At 36.7% G+C, this 13,832-nt stretch overlaps 2 protein-coding genes and 1 long non-coding RNA gene across 3 annotated transcripts in view; 2 read left to right on the forward strand and 1 right to left on the reverse strand.

The window, feature by feature from the left end:
* The window catches only part of LOC309475585 (uncharacterized protein), a 518,877-nt gene that overhangs the window by 502,378 nt on the left and 2,667 nt on the right, over positions 1-13,832 (forward strand). Inside the window, exons 97-101 of the mRNA XM_082138403.1 lie at positions 3,419-3,589; positions 4,074-4,247; positions 6,267-6,440; positions 7,628-7,801; positions 10,097-10,255. Coding sequence (XP_081994529.1) covers positions 3,419-3,589; positions 4,074-4,247; positions 6,267-6,440; positions 7,628-7,801; positions 10,097-10,255 — 852 coding nt within the window. The remainder of the gene's footprint in view (positions 1-3,418; positions 3,590-4,073; positions 4,248-6,266; positions 6,441-7,627; positions 7,802-10,096; positions 10,256-13,832) is intronic.
* The window catches only part of LOC309475587 (uncharacterized protein), a 454,091-nt gene that overhangs the window by 140,886 nt on the left and 299,373 nt on the right, over positions 1-13,832 (forward strand). The window lies entirely within an intron of this gene.
* Positions 1-13,832, reverse strand: part of LOC309475692 — a 115,356-nt gene that overhangs the window by 97,332 nt on the left and 4,192 nt on the right. The window lies entirely within an intron of this gene.

Raw genomic sequence — 13,832 nt, forward strand, 5'->3', positions numbered from 1 at the left:
ACCAGGTTGCTGCTGGAAGAGGTGTTAGTGAGGCCAGCAGGGGGTGCTCACCCTGTGGTCTGTGTGGGTCCTCCTAATGCCCCAGTATAGTGACGGGGACACTATACTGTCAAAGAGCACCGTCCTTCGGATGAGACGTTAAACCGAGGTCCTGACTCTCTGTGGTCATTAAAAATCCCAGGATGTCTTTCGAAAGAGTAGGGGTGTAACCCCGGCATCCTGGCCAAATTTGCCCAGTGGCCTCTGTCCATCATGGCCTCCTAATCATCCCTATACACTGATTGGCTTCATCACTGTCTCCTCTCCACCAGTAAGCTGGTGTGTGGTGGGCGTTCTGGCGCAATATGGCTGCCGTCGCATCATCCAAGTGGATGCTGCACATTGGTGGTGGTTGAGGAGATTCCCCCTTATATGTAAAGCGCTTTGAGTGCAGAGAAAAGCGCTATATAAATGTAATGAAGAATTATTATTATTATTATTATTATTATTATTATAAAGCTATCTCAAACAGTTTGCACTGCATACATTTTAAATTATAAATAGATTAATCCTTATTAAAGTTTCAAAAGTTCTTTAGTCAAGAGCAGTGAGTGTTTTTCTCTGTTACCTTTGTTCTTTGATTAACTTCACTGATAAAAAGCTTTATTGGCTGCTGTCACTTTAAAACCAACCGCTGCTGACAGAGATCTCATTCTCTCAGAACTATTTGCCTTCATTTAAGACTTTATTTAACTAATTTAACAGACTGCTCAGTCTGCTTTTATGAGGATAGTCGACAAAACGGACATTTCGGCATAATTGCGTGTGTTAGTGTCCGTTCAACTTCAAGCCAAAAGAGTCAATTTGTCTTGGCTTGAATGGTTTAAAATTATTTGAATGAATAAATGCGCATCATATAATGTAATGCATTAAATATTTACCACTGAGTCTTCTTTTCCCATTTCTACCTGTGACGCTTTATTCAATTTCCCGCGTCTACTACCTGCGCAGATATCAACAGCGCAACTGGGTTGTGGGTTGCCAGGTTGTGCTCCCAAATGGGTTGAAATTTGTATGATGTGTTGATTGTGTGAGTAGGATGAGTTTCATACAAGATCTGGCAACTGGACAACCTTGGAATAATATATTGATGTGGTTATATAGTGAGGTTTGGGCCATACAAATTAAGGGAGTTTCACGGGAGGGGGGCGGGAGATGGGTGTGATATATGGGAGCTAGTCTAGACTCACAGGTATGGCAAGGTATACTTGACAGGTGTGGCTGGATCTTTTTTTAGCAAGTTTATTTTGTCTCCCTCACTGCGCGCCCGGGTCTCTTCAGGGTAGAAACACAGCTGATAATAGGCTACTGTGTGTCGCTGCATGTCATCCAAAAAAAAAAAAAAAAAAAACCAACAAATTATTTAGCCTTTGTTGCTTAAAAGAAACAGAATGCCTTGCTAAATTCACTTTACAATAAAAGCACTCTGTATCTATTGCTCACTTGCATTCGTTTCTAGTTGGCATGAACGCGTTTCGTCAAACGTTCATGTTTAGATAATGCCAGATTGTTGACAATCATACACACACTGATCAAACATTCTAAAACTCTACAAAACCAGTTGAAACAACTTGATTGAACACTTCAAATGAACATTTTTATGAAAAACCTTATACATTAGATTAGTTACAATATTTATAATTTAGATAGGCCCCACATTTGGACATATCGAGAGATTTATCCTGAAAGAAACTTTGCCTTTGCCCGCTCTTTAAAATAAAATCCGATCATCAAGGGTGCGTTTCCCAAAAGCATCGTTAGCCAACTATGTTCGCAATTTCCGTCGCTATCAGTTCATAGTTCAACGAGTCAGTGTTTCCCGAAACCATCGTTCTAACGAGCATTCGCAAACAGCATCGCAAAGTTGTGTAGTTGGAACGACAGTTCTCGAGCTGTGGTTAGAAGCATAGTTTCTAATTTGCATGACATGTGGACTTAATAAATCCTTATCTTGAGCAAAATAAGCAAGCTGACATTCAGTACAACCTGTGTCTTTTATTTAGAATGCATACAAATGTAATTTACGTCTTTTAGTTTGTCAAGAGATTTAAAGCACCGTTTTTGAAGAGTGCGAACGTGCTCTACTATGTAAGAACGAGCCTATGACTGAATCTGAAAAAATAACTGAGAAAAATGAAAATAGTCCTCAGATGTCATATCTGTAATTTGTAGCAAAACATCCAGCGTTAATTCGATCTCAAACAGATTCATTAAAATAAGTTATTACTCCACCACGTGCGTGATGTCATAAACTAACATGGTTGAACGGCCAATTTGCGACAATACGGTTTCGGGAAAAAGTCGTGACTAGCTAGTTGATTTCTTCAACGATGCATCGTACTATGGTAGTTAAACAGCGAGTTACGTCGTTGTTCGCGAAACACACCCCAGGTTGGCTATCTGACACTCTCCATATGAAAGAGGAGTGTTTATCACCTTGTCCTGCACCCCCACGATAAAGCCACTGAACTGTCCCCCCAAACCCCCCACAGGCTATCTAAGAGGAGAGGAGCGTCTGAGACTGACTTAAAACAAAGAGAAGTTGCAATTCACACTTAAATATTGTAGACATTAGCATTATTAAAGTGTTGATAATGAAGGAATTAAATAATTTAGGTTACATGTTGTCATAAAAGTTTGTTAACTAAATATTTATTTCAATGATTGAAGAATTAAAACGCTACTTTGGTTTAGGCCGGCTTTTTCCAAGCAAAACGAAATACAAACTTCAAACTCATGTTCATTTGTTGTCATGAACAAAAGGTTAAACTCAATATTAAATTCCACAGTGATCTTTGGATCCTTACAACCAGGGTGCGATTTGTGAATAAAGCAGAAGGGGGATGGTTTTGAAGAAGTGTTTTTTTTTTATTTTTTTTTATTTTTTATAAATCTCAAACGAAGGTGGGTATTTTGTGCTGCTGTTAAACTAAATAAGATTTATAAAATAAATATGAACTTAAATGAAACAATATCGCAACATGTTGACATCCTTTCCTCATGTTGTGAAAGACCAGACAGAGTTGTCAGTGATTCTTCCTATTGTAAAGTCATTCAATGTGTAACCAAACCGATCCATCATGCAGTCCACACAGCAACAACTGAATATTACCCCAGTAAGTCGTGTAGTGTGGAAAGAACAGTGATCTGATCACTTTAAAAATCATGCCGTGTGAACAATCCATATCAGACTTGTGGAAGGGCCCTTCATGAAGGAATTTAGTTGTTCACTTTCGTTTCAAATGTTCCTACAGATCGTGTCTCCTCTGCCATTGAAGGGCGCTAAAAAAGCAGTTTGAAATTTGTCCTTTATTTGTTTTGAAGATGCTATACCTTCGCAGAATTAATATTTTCTTTTTTCTCATTTCTCCCAATGTAGGTTAAGATACTGTATGACAGATGAAGGTTGTTCTGCTGTGACTTCAGCTCTGAAATCAAACCCATCACACCTGAGAGAACTGAACCTGAGCGGGAATAAACTAGGAGACTCTGGAGTGAAATACCTCAGTGATCTACTGATGAACCCACAGTGCAAGCTGGAGAAACTAGAGTAAGTAACATTATACTGTACAGCAGTTACTGTGAGATTACAGTTCACTCTTGATTTTAAGACAACAGGACTCAAGTAATAGTGTGTATAGCTCTGAGTCTGCACATTCTGTTACACTTTGTTTTAAATGTTTTTTAGCTAGTAAGTAATAAATCTTAGTGTACCAGTATATATTAAACATTTTCTCACAACCTCATTTTCATACGCATAAAATTCAATATGGAGTCTAACCTGACTAAGGTCTATTGTGTTACAGTTGAAGAATTTGATACAATGTACTGATTGTGTAAATGTCGTTCTGCAGAAATCTGCTACGATAAAGAGTAAAGAAAACAAACAAAATATATTGTTGAAAAATGATAGAGAAGAATTGACATATTCCAGCATACAGAACTAGTGTGACAGCCTTAAAAACAGAGTATCAGAAATTAAACTAAGAGCCTGATGTAGCTATTCAGTTAGTCTTTTCTCTTTCTGTCTTCAGTCTGTGGAAATGCAGTATTACAGAGAAACAGTGTCTCATCCTGACTTCAGCTCTGAAATCAAACCCATCACACCTGAGAGGGCTGAACCTCGGTATAAATGAAATAAGAAACACAGGAGTGAATCACTTATGTGACGTACTGAAGGATTCACACTGTAAACTGGAGATATTGAGGTCAGTAACAATCACATACATCAATCATAATTTTAAAATCACTTCTACAGTTTAAATCAAGACACTGAGTTCAAAGTTTTGGTGAATTCCAACTGTAAGCAGGGCCGGATCTACCATACAGGCAATCTGGGCACGTGCCCAGGGGCCCTTGCGCAGAGAGGGGCCCTCCGTGATCGGAGGTTTTTTTGGGGGTTTTTTTGCGCCACGTACGCTGCTACATAAAAATAGTATAGAGGCTACACAAGGCTTGGCCTCGATCTTGATAATTATCCAATCATAATAAAAAAAGTGTATATTACATTATATGATCTCTTATTCATGCAAATGCTTTTAAACAATTCATGTGCGACAAGACAAAAGTGTGACTGTGACACACACACACACACACAGATACAGAAAGGCGCGCGCGCGCACAGACAGCACGCCAGAATACGCTTGAACTTACAATAACACGCACAATTATGCCAAAATGTCAGTTTTGTCGAGTTTCTTCATAACATAAGAGCTGTCTTATGATGAACGTGAAGAGTTGTGAGAGAATGAGGCGCATTTGAGATCCGTGTCTCCGTCAGCTGGTCTTAAAGAGACAGCAGCCAATAAAACTTTCTGTCAGTAAAGTTAATCAAAGAACAAAAAGAACTATTTAATTTATAATGCAGTGCAGTTTGATAACTTTATTCAATTTCGGTATATGTCCTATAGGTCTACCTGTTAGACAGGCACAGGTAAATATGACAGTTATTTTTTAACTCTTGTATTGAGACAAATAACAATATTTAATTTTTAAAAAATATAATTTTAATTTGAAAACACAGTGCATTTAGTTGTTGTTTCTAGTTTGAGTTGAGAAATAGGCTACAAATTTCAGCATTATCACTAATCTGTGTGTGCATTTTACTTGAGAAATAAGCAAGTTAACTCATGAAACCATTTGTTTACTATATCGCAATCGCATATTGCAATATTGACCTCAATAATCACAATATGACATTTTCCCCAAATCGTGCAGCCCTACTTTTCAGAAAAATGTATTTTGTATCGTTGTCTTGTGAACTAGTCATTCAGCTTTTAATCAATAGTGATTGGCATGTTAAATCCCACACCTGGTGGGCCATCTGTGTGTGTGTGTTCCTTTGGAGGGTGTGGTTGTCAGGTAGGGAGGGGGGCCCATGAGCTTCAGTGCCCAGGGGCCCCTGGGGGTACTAATCCAGCCTTGACTGTAAGTGAGCATCCTTATGCCCTTCTTACTCTGATAGTCCTTGAAATGGGACTTTAAGGGCATCAGGGCTTTTGTGTGTCATAATGAAGCTGTTTGGAACACACTTGATGAAGAAAAAGACAATGTAATTTCCTCATTATCTTCACTTCTGTTACCATGACAACGCAGTATGGCGTCCAGCAGCCCATTAGCTTTTCTTACATTGATATTCTTACAATAATATGATTTTTGCAAATGAATATACATTTTGCAATGAAGCTTTTAAAATATGCTTTATGTGTGTGTGGGTGTTCACTCTTCCCTCAAATTTATAAAAACTTGCTGTCTCTTCTTTGGACACTGGTAAAGGCACATTTACCTTACATATCTACTATTAAAAACATTTCTTACCTGTTAAGTTATTTAAACTTCACATGAAATTGAAGATGAAAATGTGTGTAATAGTCCTATATATCGCAAACAAAACAAAACAACTTGAATTATTTTGATCATATGTTAACTCAAACTCTCCCGTCATCTGTCTTTAAAATGAATCACAAGGCCTCGTCACTGGGTCACATAACCATAAAATATAAAACTGTAATGTAAAATTAAAAACTGACCATCACATGTACCCTTTGTTAACAGACTTCATGAAGGGATTCAGTTGTTCACTTTCATTTTGAGCGTCCCTACAGATCGTGTCTCCTCTGCCATTGAACGGCGCAAAAAATCAGTGTGGAATTTGTCCTTTATTTGTTATGAAGATGCTATAACTTTGCAGAATGAAGATTTTCTTTTTCTCATTTCTCCAAATGTAGATTAGACTGCTGTTATATGACAGATGAAGGTTGTTCTGCTGTGACTTCAGCTCTGAAATCAAACCCATCACACCTGAGAGATCTGGACCTGAGCAGGAATAAACTAGGAGACTCTGAAGTGAAAAACCTCAGTGATCTACTGATGAACCCACAGTGCAAGCTGGAGAAACTACAGTTAGTAACATTATACTGTACAGCAGTTACTGTGAGATTAGTTTACAGTTTATTTTAAGACAACAGGACTCAAGTAATAGTGTTTATAGCTCGGCACCTTCTGTTACATCGTATTTTAAATGTCTTTTAACTAGTAATAAATCTTAGTACACCGCTATATATTTAAATTTTTCTAACAGCCTCATTTTTTTTAATCCACATAAAATGTAATATGCCATCTAACCTGACAAAGGTCTATTGTGTTAAAGCTACACTGTGTACTTTTTTTAAGTTGATTCTTAGCAAAAAACACTTTGTTCTTTCAAAATGATATGTGCTCATTCATGTGTAATTACTTCCACCAACCAATCAAGTATTTTTGTAAGCGTAGAATCTACCATTTAGAATACATACGAGCGAGTCGCTCGAATGGCGGAAGCCATGTTGTGCCTCCATCTTGAAAATACATTAGCCAAAGAGGGACATACCTGGAAATTCAAGCTTCACCTTTCGCGCTTTTACTCAGTGGCATCGTGACGAATGTGAGAGGGAGGTTACTCGTGACTGCCGGCAGATTTGAAATAATACAGCCACGTAGGAGTTAAAACGTCTTGGAATGGGAGGGGCTAGAAAGTTATATTCAGTTGGTAGTCATATACAATTTCACCGCTAGATGGGAGAAAATCTTCTGATATGGACTGCATTTATATAGCGCTTTCACAGACCCAATGGCCACCAAAGCGCTTTACAAAATTGCCTCACATTCACCCATTCACTCACTCATTCATACACCGACGGCGGTGTCAGCCATGCAAGGCGATCCAGCTCGTCAGGAGCAGCTGGGGTTAGGTGTCTTGCTCAAGGACACCTCGACACTTGGTCAGGTGGAACCGGGGATTGAACCACCAACCTTCCGGTTTGTAGACAATCTACATGAACCACTGAGCCACTGCCGCCCCGATAAAATCTTTTATAAGTGTAGCTTTAAATTTTAAGAATTTTATACAATGTACTGATTGTGTAAATGTGGAAAATCTGCTGCTACGATATAGAGTAAAGAAAAGAGACATAAAAGAAATAGAAGAAAAATGAAAGAGAATAAACAAGATCTTCCAGAATATGGGAATTAAACTAAGTGCCTGATGTTGCACTTCAGTTAGGTGGTTCACATTGATCTGAGTCATTGTCTTTTCTCTTTCTGTCTTCAGTCTGCGTGAATGCAGTATTACAGAGGAACAGTGTCTCATCCTGACTTCAGCTCTGAAATCAAACCCATCACACCTGAGAGTGCTGGACCTCAGAAAGAATACAATAGAAAACACAGGAGTGAATCACTTATGTGACGTACTGAAGGATTCACACTGTAAACTGGAGAGATTGAGGTCAGTGTACAGGTCACATACAACAGTGGTTCTCAAACTTCTCTTATGGACATAAACCACATTTTGGATATCATATTTTGTTTATTTTGTTTAATTTGATTATTCCTGTAGTTCAGAATCACATGCTTATGAGACCCACATCAGTTCTTTGACTCTTCCCTTTTGCAGATCTGTGGAATCTAATAACACACACACACACACACACACACACACACACACAACAATAGTAACACTTAGAAGTTTTGAAAGCCAAATAAATACATTTATACATCTGTAGTAATTCAGTCTAATTCAAAACTCTTCCCATCTGTTTAGAGGTGCTTGATGTGCTCTGTCTGGTTTAAAGATCAATAGGTGCTCAACACCCCGTATATCCAGGCCTGGTCGTGCTTTGTACCACCTGAGATGAAAAAGACTAAAATAATCAACATTTTTAAAGCTACACTATGCAGTTTTTTTTATTTATTTAAAAAATAACATGTTATTAATCTGAAAGTGCAAACGGATCAATCTTCCAAACTGTGGCTTTACCCAAATAGACTTTGATAAACCTGTAATATTGAACTGTATTTTAGAGCTGTTTGTATGGATTTCATGGGAAATTACTTGCATCATACAGACTTATACAGAGAAAAGTAACTCCAGTAGTTATCTTTATTTTTCACCACTAGAGGGATAACAAAATAGTGATAAAGAGATACTCAACCCAAAACTGAAAGTTTTATCATTTAGATTCTTTAATGCCATCTCAGATGTACATGAGTTTATTCAGATGAACAAGATTTTTAGATAAATAATCTGTCTCTATGTACTGGACCTCCAAAGATGACGCTTCATAACAAAGCACACACAACGTTATCCATACGACCCCAGTTGATAAAAAGAAAGCACGATAGGTGTTTGTGAGGAAAAATAATATTTTAAACATTTCAAACAATAAACCATCATATCTATAAACCAACTGTAACCTTGTGTGGAGGATCTCTTTATAGTTTTTTACAATCACTTTGCTACTATTTTCAGAACCTTGATGTCATTTTTCAGAACTGTAGATACAAAACTCAAAACGGTTATCACTTGTAAAACAGGCTGTCTAATGTTCAAAACATTGCATTGTGCATTCACATCTTTAAAGAAATCTTGCACTTGCACAATCATTGGTTCAAAAAACAAATTTACTGTGAAATACCATTGAAACATAACTATAGATCACCCACACACACAAGCAACCGATAGTTTCACTGTGTCATTGTTCGTACAATCATTAAATATTGTAGAACAAAATAGGTGATACAGGTTTCATTATGGTACTACATGTACAGTAAATACATCTCTGTAAAAGTACTGCAGTAGTAGAGAGAATACTACAGACAGTGGAATCATTGAACAAAGTTTGTAATATATTGATGCAAAACACTACAGTACAATCACAACATAGGTTTATTTGAATCAAAGCAAAAATAATTAGCTATGAAATGGAAAAGAAAAGACAGTACTGTAAAACATCAAATGCAGTGTTCCTCAACTTGCTTGCTTGTACTGTAAGAAACAAAACAGGAGTGATTACTGTACTTCTACGTTGTCATCAACTCTGTGTTGTGGATTTGTGGTACAGTATTTGGGACCATAGACACCGTGTCTGATGAAGCATTATGATAAAATATTAGGCTACATCCATGGATATTGTAGTCCAATTGGTTCATGCTCCACGCTAATTGGTGACAATGAATCTCGTTATCTTGAAACTTTCATGATTTACTGTAAACATGGAAGATTGTTTGTCTGTTTCCATACAACTATGCATTAAGAGTAATGCAACAGTTACTTATCATTTTGAGCAGTTGTATCAATTGATAGTTAGCCTAGATCATTGTAAGGAAATGAATAGACACTCATTTGAAATGTAATGTGTGAATTGCCTTTTAAAATAGTAGTACTTTGATGTTAAGTTGTGTCATATTGAACAGGTGATTTTTGTTGAATGAACAAATGATCTAAGTTTTATGTGTATTGTATCCAAGCAATTGAGAAAAGGGTTAGAGTTTTGAAAAATGTGCATTTTGATCATTGGTTGTGAGTTTTGTGTCTAGAGTTGTGAAAAATGACATCAAGGTTCTGAAAATAATAACAAAGTGATTGTAAAAACTGTAACAAACACTTCAACCGTTTAAACCAAGAAACTTTATACTCAGTCTCTCCTGAAAAGACTGTTTAAAGTGAAACATATTCACCTTAGTCATGTGTTTTGTGATCTGGTGAAAGTAAGATGATCTCTGTCTGTTTGTCTCTTTCTAGCCTAAGTGACTGTGGCATTACAGATGTTTCTGCTTTAATTCAGTCTTTGACAAACTCAAAAGCACTGCAGTTTTTAAAAGAGCTTGATCTGAGTGACAATAACATAGGAGACTCAAAGCAGCTCAGAGACGTGATACGAGACTCAAACTGTACACTGAGGTGAGTAAACATCACTGTGATGATAAAGATACTTTCATTTATCTCTGACAGTCTTTAAATATTTGTGCAAGGAAATTATAATTAAGTTTTATTGAAACAATGAGTGCAAAATTTAAATGAATTGAAAACCAGTGAAGCACAAGCTAATTCAAAATCATTGGTCAATCACAGTCACCTGACAAGACAGTTCAGACTTCAGAAAAATCAAGGATGGATCTGATTGTGAAAAACTGTAATGCTCTCTACCATGATGTGCTACAAACTTCTAGGTTAAGTTTAGGATTTAGGGTAGGATAGGGGTTAGTAGATTTGTTTCATCATTGTGTAGGCAATCAGTAAAAATTATCCTCATCCACTCTGATCCATGAAAACGACAAAAAAATCTGTATTATGCAGGCTAGATGAATATTCAGGGTGTTGTCACATATAGTTTGTTTTAAAAGAACCAAACCCAGTTCACTTAAGTGAACCAGAAAGCGAACCAGCCGAAAGTGATCACAATATAATGGAATCAAAAGAGAATCCGGTTTCTTTTGCACAAGCACAAGTGCTGCACCCAAAATCTTTTACAGTGTAATGATTTTTACAAGAGAAATGAATCAACCTTGTACTTAAACTGGAGAATGACTTTCCTCTAGAGCTGCTGTACAGACAAAAAATCTGTTCCATTAATTTCCTGTTATCACTGTAAAGCTTTGTAAAAATCTGTATTGTAAAAAGCGCTGTATAAATTAAGGTGACTGGGCTTGACATAAACTATGAAATCTCTAGAATCAGCTGGGGGGCGGGGTTTGTACTTTAGTGGTTTCTGGAGAAAAAACTAAGGAACAAACAAGTTTGTTTAACAATAGCTTTATTCAGCTCACAGCCGTCCAGCCTCACATGATCAATGTCTCTGTCTCTTGTGTGTTTCTACTTTCACAAGCATCACGTCACATTACTTTAGGCTTTCTTTACTTTATAAACTCTAAGATATGTGTGAGGATCTGATGTCTATACAACTTAATCTAAAATTGACATTCTATATTTAAATAAAAACTCTGTTCTCAACTGACAATATCAGTTTTATATCTTTAAAATGAACAGGGATTTTGGTGAGATTTGGTGAGAACATTTAAAACATATATCTTATGAATTCAAAGTGATTATACAGAAATGCATGAATTTAATAGCAAATTTAAACTGCTTCAAACCACACTGCCTCGACAAATGTTTATCATACTAGCTCTAATGTATTACTATTTAAAATGACTAGTAATGTAAACAGCAGTGGTGTAGTCTACGTGATACGCAGGTATACGCCGTATACCCACTAGAAAAGGCCAAGGATTTGCGTATACCCACTTAAAAAAGCGTGAGGATACGTAACAACTTCGTTTTGTGTCAGAACTTTCACTTTCATTCATAAATTCACCCCGTCTGTGTTTGCGAAGCGACGGATCGAATCGCGGAATCCAGTCACAAATGGAACTTGCTATAGGGCAGAACGTCACGGATTTTGGCAATTTTTGAATGAATAAATCAAAAGTAGGGCTGTACAATGAATCAATATCGATATGGACTAGTGTCTATGAATATTAAAGCTAAAAGAGACTGCAATTGTTCTACGCGTCTCTGGGAATGAGCGCTCAATGTGTGCTCCACTACACACACACACACACACACACAGAAGCACGGGTGACTCACGTATGGAGGTATTTTTGGTGCAAAACTACTGAACGCCTGTGACAGTGAAATTTGTAGTTGTAGAGAATAGCCACACATGTGTATCAGTAAATTTGAAGTCACAGAGAGAAATGTTTTAAGAGTTGCAAACTTGTAGACTTTTTTTTATCTTCCACAAACACAACACAACAGTTACACCTTCTCAAATTCTTCATTGCAGGTGCACAAATCCTATTCTACAAATCACAAATTAAGAAACTCATACGCTCACATTTTTGCTACAGTTGCTGCAGTGAATATGGTGCAAAACGCATTTACACCCCGCATCAAGAAATGTGAAGTCACGGAGAAATTTTGCTCATCTGCAAATCAGTATGTGAATTCATCCAATGAGAGTTGCACACTTGTAGAATATTTTCTCACAAATGTCTTGTATATTTTTCTAGCACAAACACAAGTACATAACTACAGCTGCTTGAATCTGCTGCGACGAATCTCAAACACTGTTTTTCGCTTTCAAGTGACAAGTTTCGCGCGCTCTCCCTTTTGCACCAAGTGCACCGTGAAATGTGGGGCAAAAGTGAGTTGTGCATCTGTAGAGGCAGTGGGCGGAGCCTACATGAATATTCATGAGTTTCCCGGGCATGCGCGTGGAACTGCTCATTCTAGTTCACGCTCCTCGTTTCTCAGCAGGTTTAATGGATTATTTAAAAAAAGGTAAATATAGTTTCAGCGCGAACTTAAACTACAATTGTGTATCGTTTTGTTAAATTCATAATGTTTTTATTAATTCGTCACTAACTGAATGATTGCTGGCATTCACTTCGTGTAGGCCTAGTTTATAAAGCACAGCAAACTTCAACTCGTTCATTTCGTTGTTTTCCTCTGTACATTGCAATGCTTTAAACTGTCTTTTGTTATCATTTGTTGAATGTCACTGCAATAAAAAAAATACAAATTAAATAACGTTCCACTTTTACCGTAAAACCAAAAATTCCAGAACACCTGAATGATTACAGCAACACTTATTTCCAACAGAAGAGCAGAATATTCCTAAATACATGAACCATTACCATTTAATTTATTTATTGCTAAGCTCTTCTGATACCTTACCTTATGAAGCTTTACAACTGTGTCATCTCTGGCAATAATCTCTGGGAAATATCCATGAGCACAACCATATCCATGTCCAAATAAACATTTTGCACCCTATACTGATGTTTCTCTTTGTCATGTTCTTTCTTTGACCTTATGTGTTGCTCTGTGTGCCTGGATGATACACAATGATGACCATTGATACAAATGCATGATCTACTTCTGACTTGAACTCTTGAAAATTAAACCTTTAAACTTTGTTGGATCAATGTTAAAACATGACATTCTGGTATTTAAGATTTGCATGACAAAAGTTTGGAATCACTATGATTTAAGAAATGTTATACTTTTATAGCAGGCAAGGTCAATTTCCACACTTCATTAAGCAGCACAACCATTTTCAACTGTGATAATAATCAGAAATGTTTCTTGAGCAGCAATTCAGTACTAGAATGATTTCTGAAGGGTCATGTGACACTGAAATCTAGAGTAAAATGAGCTCTGCCATCACAATATATTTTTTAAAACATTAAAATAGAAAACAGTTGATAAAAATATTTCACAATATTACTGTTTTTCAGATAAATGTAGTCTTGGTACCTTAGAGGTACCTTACCTTAGAACCTTACTAATACCAAACTTTTGAACAGTGTATATATTATTAAATCAAAACCAGCACAAGCACACCTTGCAATCAAAACATTAAAAATAATATTGTTACATTATTTTGCCAGTATGTTTGTACATTTTTTTTTTTAGAACATCAAATTGGTGGCTTATTATATTCCGTAAAATAATGTTAAGTGTTTTTTGTTTC

Source organism: Leuciscus leuciscus (genome assembly GCF_965113295.1).
Source record: "Leuciscus leuciscus genome assembly, chromosome: 15".
NCBI classification, from domain to species: domain Eukaryota; kingdom Metazoa; phylum Chordata; class Actinopteri; order Cypriniformes; family Leuciscidae; genus Leuciscus; species Leuciscus leuciscus.